Source organism: Microcaecilia unicolor, chromosome 3 (genome assembly GCF_901765095.1).
Source record: "Microcaecilia unicolor chromosome 3, aMicUni1.1, whole genome shotgun sequence".
Lineage (NCBI taxonomy): Eukaryota > Metazoa > Chordata > Amphibia > Gymnophiona > Siphonopidae > Microcaecilia > Microcaecilia unicolor.
The window spans coordinates 191,799,788-191,824,334 of record NC_044033.1 but is presented as its reverse complement, the minus strand read 5'-3'; the positions used below and the strand labels follow the sequence as shown (position 1 = coordinate 191,824,334).

The 24,547-nt window shown below is 43.0% G+C and overlaps 1 protein-coding gene across 3 annotated transcripts in view; it reads left to right on the top strand.

Moving 5' to 3' along the window:
* Positions 1–16,572: 16,572 nt before the first annotated feature.
* Positions 16,573–24,547, top strand: part of PRPF40B (pre-mRNA processing factor 40 homolog B) — a 379,532-nt gene continuing 371,557 nt past the window's right edge. For 2 of the 3 annotated variants that reach the window (XR_003941483.1, XM_030196849.1), the window contains exon 1: positions 16,573–16,799. Coding sequence is in view for 2 of the 3 variants with exons in the window: in XM_030196849.1 (XP_030052709.1) it covers positions 16,653–16,799 (147 nt within the window). In the remaining variant the exon portion in view is untranslated. The remainder of the gene's footprint in view (positions 16,800–24,547) is intronic. The other variant, XM_030196851.1, reaches the window with a different exon arrangement.

Genomic DNA, 24,547 nt, shown 5'->3' with positions numbered 1-24,547 from the left:
ATGATACTAATGCTTTTCTACAATACAGATTACCATATAGCCAATTGGCGAAGTGCAGATATATAGATGGGGACAAAATGCATGGTACAGAATAGAGAATGACACAGGGATGGGGACACACGGTAACGAGGACAGATCCTGTGGGGATGGGGACAAACTTTGTCCCCATGTCATTTTCTACTTTGAATCTTGTTAATGAACTGGACTATTTTTTATGTTTGAGTGATGCAGACAATCATATTTTGATTTTTTTGGAAAAACAAGAAAACATGCTGGGTACAACTAGCAAAATTTGCATGGAGGATCCTGTACGTTCCTGCTACCAGCACATCTTCTAAGAAGACATCGTCTATTGCAAGAAGGACTGTGGAAGACAGGCGAGCTAGACTGAATCCTGAAATTGTTGATGACTTACTCATCTACAGATTAAAAAATCATAACAGTGCTTCATAGGGCATATTTCTCCCCTGCTAGGGCATACAGAATGGGTTGTATTTTGTACCCCTGGTCATTTTAACAGGGTGGATTAGGATTCTTTAGGGAAGTAGAGGTCAGCTATTGTTGGGGTTGGAAGGGTAGAGGATGGTGGTGCTGGGGTTATAGTTGCTCATTATTGTTTTCTATCTGTGATTTATAAACAGTTGCATGGCATATTGTTCATTTTTATATTTTAATAAAAAGATTTAAATATAAAATGATAAGTATTTGAGGCTTCTGCAGATAGCCCACGGGGATAGGACTGGGACAGAACCTGAGGGGATGGGGCGGGGATGGAGACAGAACATGCAGGGATGTGGTGGGGATGGAGAAAGAACTCATGGAGTCTGAACTGTGACAAACTTTGTCCCCATGTCATTCTCTAGTACAGAGTCAACTGGGCTAAGTAGATGGGTGGCTAAGCTCAAAGCAAGTTCCTTTGTACAGTTAAACAAGATACAAGGAACTGATCTAAGTTACAGTGTGTGCAGCAAGCTAGTCCAGGTGCAGAATAAGTGCACCAATTATTGCCTATAATTGGTGTTAATTGATGCAAATTAACAGTTACACATGTAATTGCTCTTGGGATTCTGCAAATTGCATGTGCAAAATCCATAGCATGCAACTGCAAGGGGGAGGTGGAGCTGGGAGGGTCAAGGGCATGCCTAGCACTTATGTACACGGGTTACAGGATATTAGCAGTTATGTGCCTAACTGTCTACAGTTAGGCATGAGCATTTACACCAGACACTGAGCTGCTGTACGTGCTTGCATCTAAAGTTAGGCATGCAACTATGGACTTGCACTAGAATTCTATAACAACCATTACAGAATTTATGTTCCTCCTGGTACCTAATTTTAGGTAACCTTTTGAAAATTACTATGTGTCTAGTCTCTGTGTTTGCTTTTATATTTCAATGTTTTTATTGATGACCAATCAAAAAGTATACAACAACTGATGGAAATACATCAAAATACAATTAACCAAAAAGATGTTCACTAGATAATTAAAACAACATCAGAATATTATAACAGTATCCCATCCCTACGTGGGCCATTAGTGTGATACATGCCCATATGTCCTAGCTAAAACACAACATAACCAACGCAGGCCAGCCCAAATTATAATAGAGTTTGAAGGAATAGCAAAGACATCTATATACTGAAACAAACTAGGACAGACAACAAACAGCCCGCCCGCTAGGAGTTTGTAGGTTAAAAGCAGGATACAAAAATTTATGTTTGGTTTTCCCCTCCCTTCTTATACCCCTCCCAAACAGGTATGATTCAGTACAAAAGAGAGTCTAATACCCAAATAATAGAGAGTGCAAGAAACTCACTCCAGCTCCCCAGGAAACGAGAGAATTTATCAACAGGCTGTGTGCTCACGGAGTCAAAGAGTGTATATATGGACCCCATATGGAAAGAAAATGTATTCTACTCTTTAGGGACAAACATGCTCCCCTCTTCCAATAGCATAAGGTTGTGAAACTACATTTGCTTTTATACCAAATCAGATGCTCTGGACATTAGATACACCATTTCAATTTTTGAATACTAGATTCAGCATTACTCTTTCACTGGTGGGTTCTATTACCATTTGTCTGAGCAGGGCTCCTTGTAAACGATCCACAATCTCTCTAATTCTTTATGACTTTGCAAGTGGGATACCACAAACCACATCCTGTAGGTTGAAATTTCTGAGCAAGTCCACCTTTCTCTTAATTTGAACCTCAGTATCTGTCCAGTTTTTCCATCTGAGTTGAAAGTCTCTATACATGTTGGATACTCTTTCCAGCTCAGTCCAGAGCATTTCCCCTTTTCTCCATGCTCTCTGCATTTCAACTGTTTTAATATTTCTTACATACAGCACTATTTCTCCCTCCTTTTTGCCATCCTCATCCCCCCTAAATAGATTATGACCAGGTATGGTCATATCCCATTCATGGAACTCATTGAACCACATCTCTATAATGATCCAAGTTCACTAAAACCATTTAATTTAATTTCAGCATTTACATCCCGCTTAACCATCATTGGGGCTTCCAGATCTGGAACTTTATCACCTAAATGCTTATAGCTTTCCAGCAATTTTTGGATGGTTTGCTTGTATTTTGTCCAGTGTATTCTTGTCTTCTCTTCCCCCTTTTGTCCCTCACCAACTGGAAGGACCAAACTATAAAACAACAAAACAAACCAGAGATCAACCACTCTAACCAATACCAAAAAGAAAAGCACAAATAATCACAATGGCCACAACATCAAAAAAGATAGAATGCACAGACATTTACAGACTGTTAAGTACACCAACATCAACATTGATACATATGTACCTATTCCTATAGGTTACATAAATGTGAGATCAGTGGTTAACAAGTCAACCATAATTAGAAACTGGATTGAAACTAAGCAATTAGGCATACTACTCATAACAAAAACATGGCTGCAAATGCGAGATGACCCAGTACTGCTTGGCTTATGCTCACCAGGATATAAAATAACACACATCAACAGAACTAAAAAGAAAGTTGGTAGGGTTGCCTTACTATACAAATCCTTGTTTACAGTAGAAACCATAGCTGAACATATATCCCCTGTGACTGAAATCATGGCATGCAAAATCACAGCCTCAACATTAACTGATCAATTATGTGGTATTCTTTTCTACCACCCGCCTAAAAGATGGCTGAACACCCAAGACGGCTTCATGGACTTCATATCAAATATATGCACAAACTTCACGAATGCCCTTCTACTAGGTGATATCAATCTACACCTAGACAAACAACATGATGACAAACACCAGGCTTCTAACAAACTTCCTGAACCAATGGAACTTCAAAATGGCACCAGCCACCTCATCTCATGTAAACATAACATAGTAAGTGACAGCAGAAAAAGACCTGCACAGTCCACCCAGTCTGCCCAACAAGATAAACTCATTTGTGCTACTTTATATGTATACCTGACCTGGATTTGTATCTGCCATTTTCAGGGCACAGACCGTAGAAGTCTGCCCAGCACTAGCCCCACCTCCCAACCACTAGCCCCGCCTCTTAATCACCGGTGCTGCCACCCAATCTCTGCTAAGCTTCTGAGGATCCATTTCTTCTGAACAGGATTCCTTTATGTTTATCCCACGCTTTTTTGAATACCGTTACCGTTTTCATCTCCACCACCTACCCCGGGAGGGCATTCCAAGTATCCACCACTCTCTCCGTGAAAAAATACTTCCCGACATTTTTCTTGAGTCTGCCCCCCTTCAACCTCATTTCATGTCCCATCTACGGAAAAGGTTAGTTTGCGGATTAATACCTTTCAAATATTTGAATGTCTGTATCATATCACCCCTGTTTCTCCTTTCCTCCAGGGTATACATGTTCAGGTCAGCAAGTCTCTCCTCATTTGTCTTGTAACACAAATCCCATACCATTTTTGTAGCTTTTCTTTGCACCGCTTCAATTCTTTTTACATCCTTAGCAAGATACGGCCTCCAAAACTGAACACAATACTCCAGGTGGGGCCTCACCAACAACTTCTACAGGGGCATCAACACCTCCTTTCTTCTGCTGGTCACACCTCTCTATATACAGCCTAGCAACCTTCTGGCTATGGCCACGCCTTGTCACACTGTTTCGTCACCTTCAGATCCTCAGATACTATCACCCCAAGATCCCTCTCCCCATCTGTACATATCAGACTCTCACCGCCTAACACATATGTCTCTCGTGGATTTCTACTCCCTAAGTGCATCACTTTGCATTTCTTCGCATTGAATTTTAATTGCCAAACATTAGACCATTCTTACAGCTTCTGCAGATCCTTTTTCATGTTTTCCACTCCCTTCGGGGTGTCCACTCTGTTACAAATTTTGGTATCATCCGCAAAAAGGCAAAACTTTACCTTCTAACTCTTCGGCAATGTCACTCACAAATATATTGAACAGAATCGGCCCCAGCACCGATCCCTGAGGCACTCCACTACTCACCTTTCCCTCATCCGACTGAATTCCATTAACCACCACCCTCTGGCATCTGTCTGTCAACCAGTTCCTAATCCAGTTCACCACGTCAGGTCCTATCTTCAGCCTGTCAAGTTTATTCAAGAGCCTCCTGTGGGGAACCGTGTCGAAAGCTTTGCTGAAGTCTAAGTAGATTACATCTATAGCACATCCTTTATTCAATTCTCCAGTCACCCAGTCAAAGAATTCAATGAGACTCGTTTGGCACGATTTACCTTTGGTAAAACCATATTGTATCAGATCTTTCAACTTATTGGCTTCCATGAAATTCACTATCCTTTCCTTCAGCATCGCTTCCATTACTTTTCCACTAACTGAAGAGAGGCTTACCGGCCTGTAATTTCCAGCTTCTTCCCTATCACCACTTTCGTGAAGAGGGACCACATACGCTCTTCTCCAATCCCATGGAACCTCTCCCGTCTCCAAGGATTTATTAAACAAATCTTTAAGAGGACCCACCAGAACCTCTCTGAGCTCCCTCAATATCCTGGGGTGGATCCCGTCCGGTCCCATGGCTTTGTCCACCTTTAGATTTGACTACTTATAGAAACCGGAAGAACAAAGGTTCCTGTCAGCGATTCCTGATGTGAGAAAAAGTCAAGCCAGTGAGACCTTAATAAAGGAAGAGAGGCAGTGGCATGACTTCAGCATTGTGAGGCTGCTCTCTGTTTAAGCTGCATTTTTTCCTACCTGATTTCAAGGTCACCAATTAGACATAGTAGGTTACAGACTGATAGCCAATAACAACCATATAATAGAGAATCATAACTGGGCAGATATGCCATGGTCAGACTATAACAAACTCACCTTCACACTTCAATGGAAACAGAATGGCAAAAACGGAGAACCAAGGACACCACACACTGCCCTAACCAGAGCAAAAGTGGAAAGCCATAGCTTCTGGTCAACAGTGATGAATGACTAAACAAACATAATACCCACTAACTTTCATTTCATAAGAAACTGGGACAAACTAAGTGGAAACGCACTAAACAAAATAGCACCACTCAAAATGAAAACTAAGAGGAAACGACAACCGTGCCCTGGTTCAACGAAGAACTGTGCATAAATCTGGAAGGAAAATCATCCAAAAACAAATCAGACAACAAAACCACATGGAGAAAAGCCCTAAGCAAGTACAAACACACCATAAAAAGAGCCAAAATGGACTACTATAGCACATATGTGCACCCAGAAGAGATAAACATGGAAAAAATATATGGACTAATGAAAAAGTACTGAATACACAAACTCTGCTAATGTCAAATGAAAAACCACCAACAGCAGACGAACGTGCACAATATTTTTTTTTTATTTATAATTTTCAAAAATAATATAAAGTATGTTATACATATACATGACGTGAGAATTAAATTATTCAGGATATAGGATTTCTCCAAAACAATATCAAGATTATAATTCTTATTACTTTGACCACAATATTTGGACAAGACACTAGGAATAAATTTTTAAAAAATTGTCAGGAATTATTTTCAAATAAATTGAGAGGAAAAAGCACATAAGTCAACTAGCTGATATTACAAGCATAAACTGTGTGAGTATTCATGTAGCTCCATCACCACCACTCCCTTCTTTGGCAATTAACCATTTCAGCATTTTCTCAGGATCCAGGAATACAAAATTAACATCATTAAGAGACACGAAACATCTACAAAGATATTTCAGCACAAAAGAACCACCTAATGTGAGAATTTGTGGTTTAAGCGCCAGGAACTCTCGCCTTCTTTTCTGTGTTTCCTTATTCAAATCTGGAAAAACTTGTATCCTGATGCCTAAGAATAGTGCCTTCATATGTTTAAAATACAAGCGAAAGATATTATTTCTATCCAGTTCCAATGCGAAAGTCACTAGGAGGGTAGTACGTTGAGTAACCACATCTAAAGAACTTTCCAGAAATTCAGTGAGTTTAAGTCTAGGTTGAGAACCTTGAGATTGAGATCTAATTCCAGAAATATATTGGGCTCTGGTAATTGGTGGATAACCCTCTACTGGAACTCCAAGAATTTCTCCAAAATACTTCTTCAACATATCTATAGCAGGTATCAATGGAGACTTGGGAAAATTAAGAAATCTTAAATTATTTCTCCGTCCTCGGTTATCTAGAAATTCCAGCTTCCTCGCTAGAATTTCCTTGTCCTTAACCATAACTCCTGTCAAGTTCTGAAGTTTCTGTGTCTCTTCTCCCAGAGTTTCAATTTTCCTATCATTCTCTTGTATTTTCCCAGATAATACTATTTGTTCTTGTTTTAATTCTATGAGTTCAGTTTTAATAGACTTTGTTACCTGGGTGAGGGTGGTATTGATGCCCTGGATAGCATCCCACAGCGTCTCCAATGTTATAACAGCGGGTCTTAAATTCACTCGACTTCCCTCAGAAGCTGCCTCCAGAACCAGGGGAGATATCGGGCTATCTGCCCTTAATCTGCCAGTTATATTCTGTTCTGGGGTCGAAGTAGCTGCGGGGCCTCCTCCAGTCGTTCGGGGTCTCACCACTTCGGATGGCTCCTCGTTTGTCTCCCCCGCAGCTAACAAGCTGCTTCCGGGTCGTGGGGGCGCTGTTAACGGAGGCGGGCTTAACAAAGCCATCTCCATGCTTCGGTCCGATTGACCAGCAACGGATCCCGTCAGCGTTGGCGTCTGCACCTTCAACGCCTGGATTTCAAATTGTTCCAGCGTCTTTTGCTGGTTAGCCGGTTTCTTGGGGTCGGAGGGGGTTGAAACCCCGGTCTTTCCCTTCCTCTTCCCCATGGTTAACCCGTGGAAGAGTGCCGCTTCCCAGGTATGTCAGCTGAAAATCGGGAGCTCACAGACGTACGTCCTCTCACGCCGCCATCTTGTGAACGTGCACAATATTTTGATGAAAAATATTAAAAATAAGATCAAACCTAGCTGCATCACAAACAACACATAGATTTCCTACACAAATGTGAAATCAACGAGGACCACCTCAAGGCAGTCAGAATCTGGTCCTCCTTTAAGACACCAACAACCAGATCAGTTAAAGCACTACTGACAAAATATGCACATGCCAACTGCCTACTAGACAGCTGCCCAAACTACATGATGGAAAACCCACCAGATTTGTTCATCAAACGCATAACTGAACACACAGAATACATGCTCTCGAAAGGCAATTTCCCTTCTGACAAGGGCAACATCATACTCCAATCCCTAATGATGCCACCAGAAAGATCAGTGAACTCACTAATTACAGACCAATAGCATTAATACCACTGCTGACAAAAACAATGGAGGGCCTAGGAGCACAACAATTAATGGAATACTTAATTCATTACTCAGTCCTTCTCAGCTCTCAATCAGGCTTCAGACCATGCTATAGCACTGAAACAGTCATAACTACCCTGATCACAAAAGCCAAAGCCAGTCACTGCTACTACTACAATTCAATATGTCAAGCGCCTTCGGCCTAGTAGATCACACAATGCTAATGACCCTGCTCGACAACATAGGAATAACTGGAGCAGTAGCAGCCTGGTTCAACGGTTTTCTAAGAACTAGATCCTACCTTGTTAAGATGTCCAATGAATTTTCAGCTTCCTGGATCCCTGAATGTGGGGTTCCTCGTGGTTCCCCGATATCACCAATATTATTCAATGTCTTGATGGCTCCACTTGGCAAGAAACTGGAAAAAATTGATTTAAACCCATTCATATATGTCACCATCTACATATCTTTCAACAACAGCATCACAGAGGTACTGGATAAGGACAAAAAAGGACGTGACTGTCAATATAGCAACTGTCAATATAGCAAAATTGGTTTCTATAACGAACATTAGACAAAGCACACCCTCCAATTATAATGGATTTACAGCTTGCTCCTCATGTAGTTATTGTAAATATGCTGTAGAAGGTAACAGTATATTCAATTACCATTTACAAAAAAACATTTTAGCTGAGGAGCCAATATGATTGCCAGCCTGAGGGAGTAGTATATGTTATAATTTGCCCCTGTCAGAATTGGTATGTGGGACAGATAAGGAGGAAGATGAAATTTAGGATACTGGAACATCTCAGTAATATCAGAAAACAACACTTAGAAGCACTGTTGGTTAATCACTGGGTTGAAATGCAGCACTGAAGTTTTCGGTTTTGTTACAGGTTAAAAACATTAGAGGGTGCAAATTGTTACAAATTTTGTTAAGGTTAGAACAAAAAATTATTTTCTCTTGGTAGACGTTTCAATCATTCAGACTCAACAGAGAAGTTGAATGGGGAGAATTGATATAAAATATTTAAAGAGATTTGTATTGGTCACGTGATGCTAGGCTAGGGGGAGGACACTGCAGAATGGAGCTCCGAGGTCCCTCGGATAACATCTTGCCCCAAGCAGTATACAAGTCTGTGCAAAACCCGTAAAAAGGTGATATAATTGAAGGAGTACACTCCAAGTGTAAGATAGGAAGATCAACTGACCTTCAAGAGCGTGAGAATGTCCTCTAAAGTCCAGCGGAAGGAGGGAACTCGAAACTGTACAGGAGAAAACAAGATGGTGGAGCATGGCCCCTCGGGAGAATCGTCGGTAGGATCATCTTGGGCGGCAGAGATTGCAGCAGAGGTCTCAGCATTGCTGGAGACCTCGGTGGACCAAAAATTACAAAGAATTTCAGACAAGCTGGAACAGATGGACGGCAAGCTGGATGGCTTGCGGGCCAACATGACAGGATATCAACAACGACTATCAGATGTGAAAGATCAGTGCTTACAGCATGAGAATCAGCAACAAACACTTCAGAAGAAATTGGCACAAATAGAATAAAAAATTGAGGACTTAGAAAACAGCGCACATAGGAATAATCTCAGAATGGTGGGATTTCCGGAGACAATAAAGGATGCTGACCTGAGAGAGTTCCTTGAGACATGGCTGCCTAAAGCACTAAAATTGCCAATGCTAGAGAACTCCTTGAGGATTGAGTGCACTCACCGGATAGATCTGGTAAGGCAGGAAAATTCCCACCCGAGAACTGTAATTTTCAAACTCTTAAATTATGCTCATAAGCAGGAGATTCTGAGAGCCTGGAGGATGGCGGGCAAATTACATTATGAACAACATAGCATACTTTGCTTCCAGGATTTTTCGAGTCATGTAAGGTACTCTATAATAAGAAAATACGCTTTGCCCTGTTTTATCCGGTGCAGTTGAGGATCCAATATGTCGGGAAGACTCATTTCTTTACATCGCCCGCTGAGGCCTTACAATTTGCCTCGCGCATAGACTGTGATTCGGAGAAGGGAGCATCAGCAGGTACAACCTGAAGTTTCATTTTGGATTGGAGCTGAGGAAGGATGGTGAGAGTGCTGAGGAGGGGAGCGTGAAATCTTCAGGGTTTGCAGTGGAACTGTGAGATATGTTTTCAGCTAGGACCCTGACATGGGGTTTTGGAGGAAATGCAAATGCCATTAGTTTATAAGGGGTTTCAATATATGTGCCAACCTTTAACGAGTAATCTTGAGTAAGGGGTAGAGTTCTGTTATTTAGAAACATGGCACAAGGCAATGTTCTTAGTTCTGTATATGGGAAATAACTCAACAATTGAGAGACACCCAAGACTTTGCATGTTTAGTTGGCTGGACATATTGCGGGTTAGTTTTCATATATGATAGTGGTTTATGTTTGGGAGGGCCAGGAGAGGGGCTAAGATGTGATCAGAGGGAGCACGGTTATTAGGTTTGTTGTTCTGGTGGGAGGAGGGAGTGGAAGGGAAGGGAGGGATAAGCCCCTTCCCGTCGCTGCTGCTGCTGCAAGGCCCCCCCTCCCCGAGTCGCCGGGCCCTCCACCCGGCCGGGCCCTCGCTCCGCTATTGAAACAGCGAGGGAACGCAGCACACAGCTGTGCTCTGCTGAGCTGCCGTCGGCCTTCCTTCTTCTTCTCTGCCTGAGTCCCACCCTTGTGTGATGTAACGTCATCGAGGGCGGGACACGGGCAGAGAACAAGGAAGGACAGCAGCTCAGCAGAGCACAGCTGTGTGCTGCGTTCCCTCGCTGTTTCAATAGCGGAGCGAGGGCTGGGTGGAGGGTGGGTGGTGGCGGCGACTCCGGGTGGGGGGAGCGTTAGCGACGGCGATTTCGTCCTTCGCAATATGCGCAGTAGAGACCCTCTCTGTTCCGCTCCCGTCATCACGTATTGACGTGGGGGCGGGGCAGAGAGGGTCTCTACGCACATTTGCGAGTGAGTACGACACTCGCCATTTATATGTTTGATTACAATAATGAAATGGGATCCTGGGATCACTTAAGTTATCTTGGAACATTGGGGGGGGGGGGGGTCTCGTCATCCATCAAACGCACAAAGGTGTTGCAGGCCTTGCACCGCCACAAAGCGGATGTAGCATTTCTGCAGGAAACCAACTTGACCACGGCAGAGCATTGTAAATTTCAAAAGGTTGGATGGGAAACATAGTAGAGGCCCTGGCGTTAAATAAAAGCAGGGGTGATGATACTTTTCCGTAAAGGGCTGCAGATACAAATCAAATCGGTTAAGTGGAGCCCTGAAGGTAGATATGTATTGACAATGGTGGCGCTAGAGGGGCATCCACTAATACTATGTAATATATACGCCCCTAATGTTTTTGACAAAAAGTTTTACTGAGGTCTCATTGACCTGCTGAGCCCTTATCAAGGGGGGAACATCATTCTTGGAGGCGATTTCAATTTGGTATATTACTCTCAGGTGGATAAATCTACCCCTGCAATTCAAAATCTCAGTTATTATTTAAGGGGCCTGCCTTTCCTTTGTACAGCATTGGACTTGGTAGATGTGTGGAGGGTGTTGAATCCTACGCTCAGGGATTATACACACCTGTCAAGGGCACACTCATCGCAATCGCGTATAGATTATTTTTTGAGTTCCCTTTTTTCATGAGTTCCGGTGGCAGAGATTGGCCCATGTGAAGTCTCGGATCACTCTCTCATACGGATGCAGCTGGAGACTAACATGAATGTGGGCAGGGGGGAAGTTGGAGATTTCCATTAGAGTTATATCGGAATACCAATTTTCACACCTTTCTCAGGGAGAAATGGGGAGATTTTGAGCGATACAATGGAAGACATATACACCAACATAGCCTTTATTGGGAAACAGCTAAGGTGGTGATGCGAGAGGAGATTATTGCATACAGAACCCAGAGACAAGAAATCCTTCAACTAGAGAAGGTAGTTCGCAGTCAAAGGATTCTATATGGGGTGGCCCAGACAGCAGATATGAAACTAGCCTTACTGGCTTCCCAGAGAGAGTTGAATGAGTTGCTCCAATGTTCATCATCTTGCATTTGTCCACATTAAATTTCATTTGCCATTTGGATTCCCACCAATTTCCTAATGTCTTCCAGCAATATTTCACAGTCCTCATGTGTTTTAACAACCTTGAATAGTTTTGTATCATCTGCAAATTTAATCACCTCACTTGTCGTTCTGATTTCCATATCATTTATAAATATGTTAAATAGCACCAGTCCCAGTACAGAACTCTGTGGCACTCCACTGTTCACCCTCCTCCATTGAGAGAAATGACCATTTATCCCTACCCTCTGTTTTCTGTCCAATAACCAATTCCTAATCCACACTAGAACCTTGCCTGAAAATCTAGATACACTACATCAACCGGCTTACCTTTATCCACATGTTTCTTCAAGCCTTCAAAGAAATAAAGCAAAATTGGTGAGGCAAGACTTCCCTCGGCTGAACCCATGCTGACTCTGTCCCATTAAACCATGTTTGTCTACCTGTTCTGTAATTGTATTCTTTATAATAGTTTTCATTATTTTGCCCTGCATTGATGTCAGGCTTACTGGTCTATAATTTCCCAGATCACCCCTAGAACACTTTTTAAGAAATCGGCATCACATTGGCAACCCTCCAATCTTCAGGTACTACAGATGATATTTTAAATGACAGGTTACATACTAACAGCAGATCAGCAATTTCATGCTTGAGTTCTTTGAGTACCCTTGGATGTATGCCATCCGGTCCAGGTGATTTATTACTCTTTGTCAATTTGGCTCAGTACATCACCGAGATTTCTTTCAGTTTTTCCATATCATCACCCCTGAAAACCATTTTCGGTACAGGCAGATCTCTTACATCTTCTTCCGTAAAGACAGAAGCAAATAATTCATTCAGTTTCTGAGCGCCCCTTTTGCTCCTTCTATTGAGTCAAATAAAATAAACACATGACACAGATATCAGCGTAGAGTCATTATGAATAGAAATTGCATGTGTGAAGGGAAGGAATATTCTTGTAGGGCTGTACTACCGTCCACCGGGACAGAACGAACAGACAGATGAAGAAATGTTTACAGCAGGGGCGTAGCCAGCCTTCCGTGGGGGAGGGGTCCAGAGCCCGGGGGGAGGGGGCACATTTTAGCCCTCCCCCCGGCGCCGCCCCCCACCTCCGACATTGCCGCCCCCCCCCTCCCGCCGCGAACCCGCCCCCGCCGCTGCCTACCTTTACTTTTGCTGGCGGGGGATCCCACTCCCCGCCAGCCGACGTCTTCTCAGTCCTTCCTGCTCTTCAATTTGTTTGCTGACGTCCTGCACGTAATTGTACGTGCAGGACATCAGACTCAGAGAACAGTTCTGTTCTCTGAGTCTGACGTCCTGCACGTACAACGTGCAGGACGTCAGCAAACAAATTGAAGAGCAGGAAGCGACTGAGAAGAAGACGTCGGCTGGCGGGGAGTGGGATCCCCCGCCAGCAAAAGTAAAGGTAGGCAGCGGCGGGGGCGGGTTCGCGGCGGGAGGGGGGGGGACTGTTGGCTTCCCCTCCCATTACATAGTAAATGACGGCAGATAAAGACCTGAATGATCCATCCAGTCTGCCCAACAAGATAAACTCTCATTTTATATGGTATGTGATACTTTGTATGTCTACCCGAGTTTGATTTGTCCTTGCCATTCTCAGAGCACAGACCGTAGAAGTCTGCCCAGCACTGTTCTTGTACTAAAAGTTCTGAAGCTAACGTTGAAGCCCCTTAAAATTTACACTTCAGTCCACCCATATCTATTCAGTTACGATCAGGGCATAGACCACAGAAGTCTGCCCAGCACTGGTTTTGCTTCCCAATTACTGGCATTGCCACCCAATGTTCGCTAAGATTCCGTAGATCCATTCCTTCTAAACAGGATTCCTTTGTGTTTATCTCATGCATGTTTGAATTCCATTCCCGTTTTCATCTCCACCACCTTCCGTGGGAGGGCATTCCACGTATCCACCACCCTCTCCGTGAAAAAATATTTCCTGACATTACTCCTGAGTCTGCCCCCCTTCAACCTCAATTCATGTCCTCTAGTTCGAGCGCCTTCCCATCTCTGGAAAAGGTTTGTTTGCGGATTAATACCTTTCAAATATTTGAACGTCTGTATCATGTCACCCGTTTCTCCTTTCCTCCAAAGTATACATGTTCAGGTCAGCAAGTCTCTCCTCATACGGTTTGCAACACAAATCCCATACCATTTTTGTAGATTTTCGTTGCACTGCTTCCAGTCTTTTTACATCTTTAGCAAGATATGGCCTCCAAAACTGAACACAATACTCCAAGTTGGACCTCACCAACGACTTGTTGAGGGGCATCAACACCTCCTTTCTTCTGCTGGTTATACCCTCTCTATGCTTCTGGCCATTCTAGTTTAAAAGCTGCTCTAGCTCTTTTTTAAAAATTAGCGCCAGCAGCCTGATTCCATCCTGGTTAAGGTGGAGCCCATTCTTTTGGAACAGTCTCCCCCTTTCCCAGAATGTTGCCCAGTTCCTAACAAATCTAAATCCCTCAATCCTGCACCATCATCTCAACCATGCATTGAGACTTTGGAGTTCTGCCTGCCTTTTGTGTCCTGCACGTGGAATGGGAAGCATCTCTTAAAATTCTACCCTGGAGGATCTGGACATCAGCTTTCTACCTAAGAGCCTAAATTTGGCTTCTAGAACCTCCCTCCCACATTTTCCTATGTCATTGCATCCAAACCAAAGTTTCAGCGTGCTTGTCTGACATTGCTGTCTGGATGTCTCAACTCCACCTGAAATTAAATGACCAAAACCGAGCTTCTCATTTTCCCCCCCAAACCCACCTCCCCGCTCCCCCCGTTTTCTATTTCTGTTGATGGCTCTCTCATTCTCCCTGTCTCCTCAGCTCGAAACCTTGGGGTCATCTTTGACTCTTCTCTCTCCTTCTCTGCTCATATCCAACAGATTGCCAAGACCTGTCGTTTCTTTCTTTACAACATCCGTAAAATCCGCCCCTTTCTTTCCGAGCACTCTACCAAAACCCTCATCCACACCCTTGTCACCTCTCATTTAGACTACTGCAATCTGCTTCTTGCTGGCCTCCCACTTAGTCACCTCTCCCCTCTCCAGTCGGTTCAAAACTCTGCTGCCCGTCTCATCTTCTGCCAGGGTCGCTTTACTCATACTACCCCTCTCCTCAAGACCCTTCACTGGCTCCCTATCCGTTTTCGCATCCTGTTCAAACTTCTTCTACTGACCTATAAATGTATTCACTCTGCTGCTCCTCAGTATCTCTCCACACTCGTCCTTCCCTAGACCCCTTCCCGTGCACTCCACTCCATGGATAAATCCTTCTTATCTGCTCCCTTCTCCACTACTGCCAACTCCAGACTTCGTGCCTTCTGTCTCGCTGCACCCTACGCCTGGAATAAACTTCCTGAGCCCCTACGTCTTGCCCCATCCTTGGCCACCTTTAAATCTAGACTGAAAGCCCACCTCTTTAACATTGCTTTTGACTCGTAACCACTTGTAACCACTCGCCTCCACCTACCCTCCTCTCTTCCCTCCCGTTCACATTAATTGATTTGATTACTTTATTTATTTTTTGTCTATTAGATTGTAAGCTCTTTGAGCAGGGACTGTCTTTCGTCTATGTTTGTGCAGCGCTGCGTATGCCTTGTAGCGCTATAGAAATGCTAAATAGTAGTAGTAGTAGTCATTGGTACCCACATGTACCAAGACAGCTGGCTCCTCCCTAGCACTATCTAAGATCCTGTCTAAGATATAATAGGTATCTCAGAGACTTGGTGGAAAGAGGAGACGTGTTTCAAAAGGGGGTGTGTCCATGGGTGTGGGGGAGGGGTATTCCAAAAAGTTGTGCAAAGCCCAATTACAGAATACTGCTTAACTGCGCCTAATTTGGGTGTTCCCATTTACAGCAGGTTTCAGCAGGCATAAGTCTGGCTTCCAAATGTTAGGTGCAGGATCCACGCTAAACGCTATTTTGTATATGGCATGCTATTTTATATAGTGCTTTGCCTAAGTTTTGGAGGCATTTATAGAATTCCCCCCTATAGGTGTGTGTCCCTGTTTTTTTTTTCTGTTTTGCAGTCTCTGAAAAAGGATTTCGGAATCAAATTTTCTGGCATATTTTCTTTCTCTCTTCCCCAGGTTTCTTCACTGCAGCTAAAATTACACATGCTGGGAAGCTTGTGTGCTTACTTGTAGCTACTGAATAAAAGGCAATTTTCAGCCTAGAAAATATACTCAGGTTACTGCTTATTTACTCGGCTTTGAAAATTGCTTTATATTGCTTCCACTCTTTCCATATCCTTTCAAAAGCAACAAAACAGCATATGTAACTTTATGTTGCTTCTTTCAGACGCACTGCAATATATAGGATACCCAAAATCTTTCCAAATTATACCCCGGATATATTTATTGAATTTAGCTCACACGATTTTTTCTAGTAGTAGCTGAAAGTGAGTTACACTCATGTATACCCTCTAAAAAATATATCACTCTTTGGAACTGTTCAGCCTTGGTATTTCTCCATCCATCTTCTTATGCACGTGTCTGTCTTGTCCATCCATCTACTCCAACTTCCGTCCCCCGTCCTTTCCTACTTCCGTCCGTCTGTCACTTTATCAGCTGGCGCGGAAAGTGTTTCTGCAGCCACTGCTGCCCCGCCCCTTCTGCCGCTCCACCAATAGGAGCGCCTCTTATTAACGCGTGGGCCGCTGCCTGCCCGGCGCTGGCTGGCCCAGGAATGGTAACGTCTCTTTGTGTTGCGCTAATTCCTCATTAATGACAATTTAAAACATAGTAATTATGATTGCTAATTACAGTGGCTGTGTGGGTGGGCTTTGCTGCGTTTCCGCCTCTTTCGACCCCAGGGATGAGCAGCGTTAGTCTCCTTTCCGGCCCCTACGTGGAGGCAGCGGGCGAGCTGAAGAGAGACCGAAACGCGTGCGGGAGGGAGCAAAGGCAGGAGGGACATTCATGTACGGATATACACGCAGGGCCCGTCCCCTCACATATACAGGTAGGCAGGGACACACCCATGGGATTAGATTACTAAGGACTTTTTCCACTCATCTTGTGTCTTTGGGGAGGTGGAAACCTAGTAAATCAGGCCCATTACAACAGAGATGGATCAGGTCAGACATACATGGACAGTTAGACAGGGGCATGCATGGTGCCACATGAATAGAGGCAGAAGCAGATACTCAGAAGTTCAGCAATATGCGAGTTGCACAAGAGAGAGAGAGAGAGAGAGAGAGAGAGCGCCATGCAGACGTGCATATCTGTCAAAACCCAGAGATGGGCTCAAAGAGCTATATGAAGATAAATTTGTAGTACGTCTTTTCCAGAAAGTACACACGTGTTTTGTATATTTTTACATAACTATATATATTTGCACCCACATACACAATGTTTCCTTAATTCTAAGCTGCACATTTTTACTTATTTTAATGTGCATGGAAAGTAGGTGTGGCTTACATTTGATAGCATCCTTTTTCTGAGGACAAAAATTACATATTATGCAGCCTTGGGGCACGTAAATGGAAATGAAGGTATTTGGTACACTCCTTAACGGTTTGCTTTCAAAATACCTTACTCTTAAACAGTACCATAATTTTCACTTTTTTAAAGCTGCAGTAAAAGTGGTCATAGTTCATGGGAAAGATCTACTTAAGGGAGTACTAAGGCTATTTTTTTTTACCACAGCTTAGTAAAAGGACCCTGTAGATTTTAAGAAGTGTATATGAATCTGCTTTAAGTTTTAAAGTATGTAAGTGGGAAGGGGTTTGTGTGGAAGTGTTTATATTAAAAATATTATTTCTAACAGCTACTCAGTTTACATACAGTACACTTTTGTTGTTTTACTGTGTAGTTTTTAAAAATATTTTAATTTCACCAGTGTTTTAATTCCCACTCTGTCTCTGTTTATGAGCATTTGTATACCTATTTGCATATTGAATGTTATTTTCGCTATAGCCCTATTTCTAGATTCAAGTATTTCTGGTCTGCATAATATTTGTTGCACATTACCTGTTTCAGAACATAGCTTAGGGACACCCTTACTAAGCTATGGTAAAAAGTGGCATTAGTGTGCCCTTACAAGGGTTTTTCTCACATGCTAAGGCCATTTTTACTGCAGCTGTAAAAGTGGTCACTTTCTATTTTTTGTATTAATGGCCATATGCTAATGTTTCCATTAGTGCACAGCCATTAAAAAATTACTGTGTTAGCCCATTTTGTAGGCAGTAAAAGCTCACGCAGTGTCCATGTGCTAACCAGTTATCATGTGCTAATGTAGCAGTTCTAACTGGTTAGCGCAGGAAGGCCCACTCTCTGCCGCCAGCCACGCCCCTCTCTGCTCCCCCCCCCCAATTGTTTTAGTGCATGGTTAACATGCAGAAATGTGGCAGTTACCGCAGGATGCCTGAGTGTGTCCTGTGATACACAATTTTAAGCTGTGTTAGGCGCATGTTAGCTTATTAAAAGTGCCCCTTAATGACTACCCTGAGTTTCCATGGCAAGAAGGCAATTTTTTAAAGTTAGAAAAGTATTACAAACTTCAGTCCTTGGTTTGCCACAATGAAATCTGGTTTTCAGATTAGCCAAATAAATATAAATTTTCAATAAAATATATACAAGTTTATCTCAAATATTCATTGTGGAAATCCTGAGACATCCTTGTTTGCAGAACTTGAGGACCACAGTACACCATCAATGCATAAATTAACAGCCGCTCTTTATATTGCATTTTTCCTTTCTCCTTTCCCTCTATCTCCATCCCACTCCATAGTGTTCCTCCTCCTCCTTTCTCCATCCCATTTTGTCATTTTTGTTTTCTTTTCCCTGATTTCCCCATGATGTTCCTCTTTTGTCCCAGCACTTTTCCTGTCTTCCAACCCCGTCTGTCTATATGATTTTTCTCTTCTTCTGCTTCTGTATGTATAATTTCTGACCTCTTAGTACAAAATTGAGAGGAAGCGTTATAGGGATAGCACAAAACCTCATGTTCATGGCTCTGTGGTTCCTCTTCCCCACTTTCTTACAGCTTAAAAAAAGAAGCATGTGCAGGGACAGAGAAGCTACTGTATGTAGTCCAGTTGTGCTCGTCAGGCTCCTGACCTAATTCCTACCTCAGCTTTATGGAAGAGAGATACTCATGTTGGTAGCTGGACCTTTGTTTAGCAAGAGAACACCTGTGGGTGCAGACACATTTTTTTCTCCTGTTCCATATTGGCCAAACCTATGGCATTACCAGATTAGATTCCCTTTGGAATCCAGGTACCAGCATTGAAACTTTTGGTGCCTGAGACATTTACAACCTTCAGTTTTTGTTTCTAGTTATACAACATATGGTGAGCTACAGTTATGAAAAGTATGTAATGAGTTGGTTGAATCTTACAAACTGTTTTGCTTATGTGCAGACTTCTGATTTGAGTTTATCTATTTGTATTGCCTGAAGAGCTTCTGTAAAAAAATTTTATGTTTTACATATGCAGCTAAATGTTGGAAATGTTTTTTTTTTTGATACGTGAAATATGGTAATTTAAAGCGGTAAGACTTATCAGTTCATTCATTCATATGAGTTACTTACCTGAAAACTGTAATTTAATGTGAGGTTTTGTATATTTTTCCCTTTATTTATAAATTTTAACATTTATATCAACAAACATAAATGCATTGAAATATCAGAAATATAGTAAAGCAATATAACATAGTGCATTATATCACAATGGTATAATACAAGAAAAATTTTCTTTTGTCACATAATTTAAAAGTCAAGATACTAAGAAATAATTTCAAGTGGAAATTGAACTAATTTACAACGGGAGGGAGTAACGGATGTACACAGCCGATAATCCAGCATACTTATCTAAGGGATTGCCTCCATGGCAGGGACAGCCTTTTCCTTTGATTCAATAAACTCTAATAACTTCTTGGGAGTAAAGAATATATAATTCACCAAATCAAAAGAAATACAACATTTACAAGGAAATCTCAGCACAAATGTGCCTCCTAATTTTAAAACCCTAGGTTTATACGACAGAAACTCTTTTCTCTTCTTTTGTGTAATTCGTGCCAAATCAGGAAACACTTGAATCTTTTGTCCCAAGAAAGAGCCATTAATATAACGAAAATATGACTGAAGAATATTGTTTTGGTCAAATTCAAGAGCAAAAATTACTAACGATGTAGTTCTTTCTGAAATCAATTCAAGAGAGTTCTCCAAGAATTCAGTTAAGTTTAATGTAGGGCCAGGAGCCGTTTGAGATTGCTCTTTTGATTGAATAGGTATACCAGTTATGTATTGGGTTCTTGTTATGGGGGGATACCCCTCATCTGGGACCCCCAATACTTCATTGAAATATTTCTTATGCGTATCTATTGCATTTATCAAAGGTGATTTTGGAAAGTTCAAGAATCTCAAATTATTTCTGCGCCCATTATTATCAAGGTATTCTATTTTTCTGTCTTGGATTTCTCTTTCTTTAATCAAAACTGAAGTAATATTCTGTAGTTTTTCAACCTCACCTTCTGTTTTCGTAATTTTAACTTGCTGCGCTTGAGTATGATCGAACAAACTTTGATTGACCTTTTTCAGGTCCGTTATTTCACTTTTTACTGAGGTGTTCATCAAAAGTAAAGTGTTGTTCACTGCCTGAATGGCATCCCAAAGTGTATTCATAGTTACCACTGCTGGTCTCGTTAAGCCTCCGATAGACACGGTTGCATTGTCCCGAGAAATAGGAACAGCGCCCTGCTCTGGATCCTGTGTTGATATTTCTTTTCCCGGGGTTGAAGTGCCCATAGGTCCTCCTATGAGTGCTGAAGGTCTGGATGAATCCAAGGCCTCAAGCTGTCGTGACCCCACGGGCAAAAAATCACCTCCGGGTTGTGGAGGAGCAGTGAAGGAAGGAGGACTCAACGTCACTCCTTCTATGCTGCGCTCGACACCTTGAGAGACCGAGTCTATCGAAGTGGGCATCCATTCTCCAAGGGCCCCCACTCGAAAGCTCTCCAAGGTCATCTGGCGGGTGGCGGGGATTGGCGGCGGACCTGTGGAGGAAGGAGCCGTCGTTTTCTACTTTCTCTTCCCCATAACAAAATCCTCGCATCAGAGCGTTTTCGAGTCTCAGGAGCTAGGGAGCCTCACTTCCGTTCCTGTCACCATCTTGACTCCGTATTTGGAAGTCATGAGGTTTTGTATGTTCATTGGAAATCTGTTAAATGTTCAACTCCCGGATTCTATATAGTGTGACTTAGTTTTCGAGCAAATTTTTTCGTATTTCTGGATTTGCGCATGCAACTTAATTAGCTAACAAGTCAATTAGCACCTTAATTGCCAATTAAGCAATTATTGACACTAATTGGCATTAATTAGAATTTACGTGCTCAACTGTCAACGTATTTGGTAAAGTAATGCGTGTAAATTCTAAGGCACATAGTTGAAAAAGGGGTGTGGAATGGGCAGGTCATGGGAATTTCTAAAAAAAACAACTGTGTTTATAGAATACATCTAGTCCGTGCCTAATTTAGGTGTAACTGCCTGTGATGGCACTAGGCATATTCTACAAATCACGCCTAAGTGTAGGTGTACTTTATAGACTATGCCTAGGCACATTTTTTTCCAGCACCAATTTTTTAGGGGTGATATATAGAATCTAGCCCCATGTGTCATACTTTAGACACATTACCTCGGACAGATGCACAGCAGAAAGTTTGACCCTTCAGAGACAAACACATAGAAATTGGTGCATTCATGATATGGGACCCTTTTGATGTCGCGTGCCCGCCCAAGCGGGACGCGCTCTCGAGGTCCTTTGCATACCTTCAGGCTTCTTCCCCGGGAGCGCGGGGTTTGTGAGTCCTTTAAGGCAAATCACCCTCCAGGTAGAGAGGAAACAAAACTGGACCGGAACTCCGGACTGGATTTCTACACTGGAAAACTCGGAACTGGAACGCACCGGACAGGTGCGCACTGGAGTGGGGCCCGCTGGACTGGACACACTGGAGTGGCCCCACTGGACAGGAACATACAAGAGTGAAACCCGCTGGACTGGAACATACTGGAACGGAACTGGAACACCCTGGACCTAGGCTTCACCTACACTTGACTGCCTCCCCCTCGGGTTGAGCCCTCAGGTTCTGGCAGCCGGTAGGACTTACAGGAACAACAGGAAGGAAGGTCCAGGGGTGCCCCCTGGCACCTAGGCGAAGGCAAGGCAGACAAGCCGGAACTGTCCGGGTTCTGGCAGTCAGCAGGAATCAACACAATGACTAGTAGACTGTACCCAGGCTAATAGGAACGCTATACCCAGGCAACCAGTCATACACAGGTACATACACAGAGCAAAACTCAGGAGACTAAAACAGCTATAAACCAGCTAACAACAAGGCTGTGCCCAAGCTAACAAGTCATGCACTGGAAACATACACAGAACAAACTCAGGAGACTTAGTAAAGCTATACACCAGCTAACAACAAAGCTGTGCCCAAGCTAACAAGTCATACACTGGAAATATGCACAGAGCAAACTCAGGGGACTTAGTAAAGCTATACACCAGCTAACCACAAAGCTGTGCCCAAGCTAACAAGTCATACACTGGAAATATGCACAGAGCAAACTCAGGGGACTTAGTAAAGCTATACACCAGCTAACCACAAAGCTGTGCCCAAGCTAACAAGTCATACACAGGAAACAAACACAGAGAACTAGCAGAGCTAGGCACAGGCTACAAACCAGACGGAGCTAAGCTGGCTAATCTAACACTAGGAACAAACACAGAGAGCAAGCAGAGCTAGGCACAGGCTACAAACCAGACGGAGCTAAGCTGGCTAATCTAACACTAGGAACAAACACAGAGAGCTAGCAGAGCTAGACACAGAAGGGTAAGAAACCCATAGAGCAAAAAACACAGAAGGGCTGAAACCCTACAGAGCTATACACACAGAAGGGCTGGAAACCCACAAGCGATAAACACAGAAGGGCTGGAAACCCACGAGCGATAAACACAGAAGGGCTGGAACCCACAAGCGATAAACACAGAAGGGCTGAAAACCCACAGAAGGGTAGGAGACCCACCGAACAAATAACACAGAAGGGCGGGAAGCCCACAGAACAATAAACACAGAAGGGCTGAAAACCCACAGAGCACAAGACAAGGAAAGCAAATGGTGCTAACAGCACACTAACCTTGGGACCTCAGGCACTGCGGAGGAAATGGCAATGCAAAGGCCAGGACTGTAGTTTCCAAGTCACTAATAAAGCCCCTCAACACCAGAGCCACAGGTGCAGCAATCACCTTGCAACCAAACAGAGGCTTGACACTCAGAGCAGGCATCCCATAGAAAGTAACAGCGGGAGCCATCTTGGATACTGGCAGAGACGAAGAGGCAAAGCCCACACAGGTGAGATTCAGTAGGGCAATCAGCACACAGAGCCAGAGAGAAACTAAGACAGAGACAGACACAGAGACAAGCCGAAGCCAGCACAGCCACTGACTCCCTGAAACAGGGTAAGTATGAGGGTAGTCACGGCCACAGTCGTGACATTTGATTCTGAAAAAGCTGGATCATCTGCATGCCCTGATACCTTTTATTGGAGCTACATCAGGATTATTTAGAAGTGGTGATGCATAAGAACTTTGTGGATCACCGAGCTCTTTCCTTCCAGTGCATCTTTATTATCTGTTGGTCCAATAAAGGTATCATGGTCTGTATAGTAGTATCCAGATATAGAGACAAGCATACAAACATATGATGCAGCATGGAAAGGCTGATAAAGCAGATAGGCTTATCTCTTATTGTATTTATTTAGCTTGTTTGATTATCCACTCTTTAGAATATAATGATCAGCAGGATGATGTACAAAGATAAAGAAACAAAATAATAAGCCAGAAGAGAAAATACAATCAACAGGCTTTAAAGAAGAGATTCTCAACTCAGTCGTCGGGACATACGTAGCCAGTCAGGTTTTCAGGATACCCACAATGAATATGCATGAGGTAGATCTACATAGAATGGAGGTGGTGCTTGCAAATTTATTTCATGCATATTCATTGTGGATATCATAAAAACCTGACTGGTTATGTGTGCCTTGAGGACTGGGTGGAGAACTCCTGCTGTAGAAAGAGCAGAGAACAAGTAGTTACCACAGTTGACAGACATCAGTATTCTGCCCTGAGAAGGTGAGCAAAAGAAAGTTCAAAAGCCAGGCTTTAACAGCCTTTTTAAATTTAGTGAAGGAAGACTCTGGACAAAGATAAAGAAGAAGAGCATTCCAGAGGTGGGGACCATTAACAAAATGCAGAGTGATGGACAATATTTGAGACAAAGATGGGTGGGGGGGGGGGGGGGTAGTTACAACAAAGAAGCCTGGGAAGAGTGGAGGTCCCTGAAGAGATGAAAAGAATGATCAGATTGGCAAGATAAGGGGGTGAATCTTGTAGCACAGTGCACTAAGATCGGAATCTTAAATTTCTGACCAGCTGAAAAAGGAAATCAGGGGAGGAGTAATACAATCAAATTGACAAGCACTGGATAGCATCTTAATGGCGCTGGATTAAATGAATTGAATGGTACCTGGTCAAAATAGCTCCTACAAAAAGGCCAAAACACAAAATTACTTTGACAACTCCCCCCCCCTCCAAAAGAAACAAAACAAAAAAGCCCCTGATAAAATATTCCCCTGACAAAAGGGCCCACCTCAGAGTATTTTACCCGTTCTGCTCCTGCAACTGTGTATCTTTGAGTCCCGCTTCTGTTTTGAGC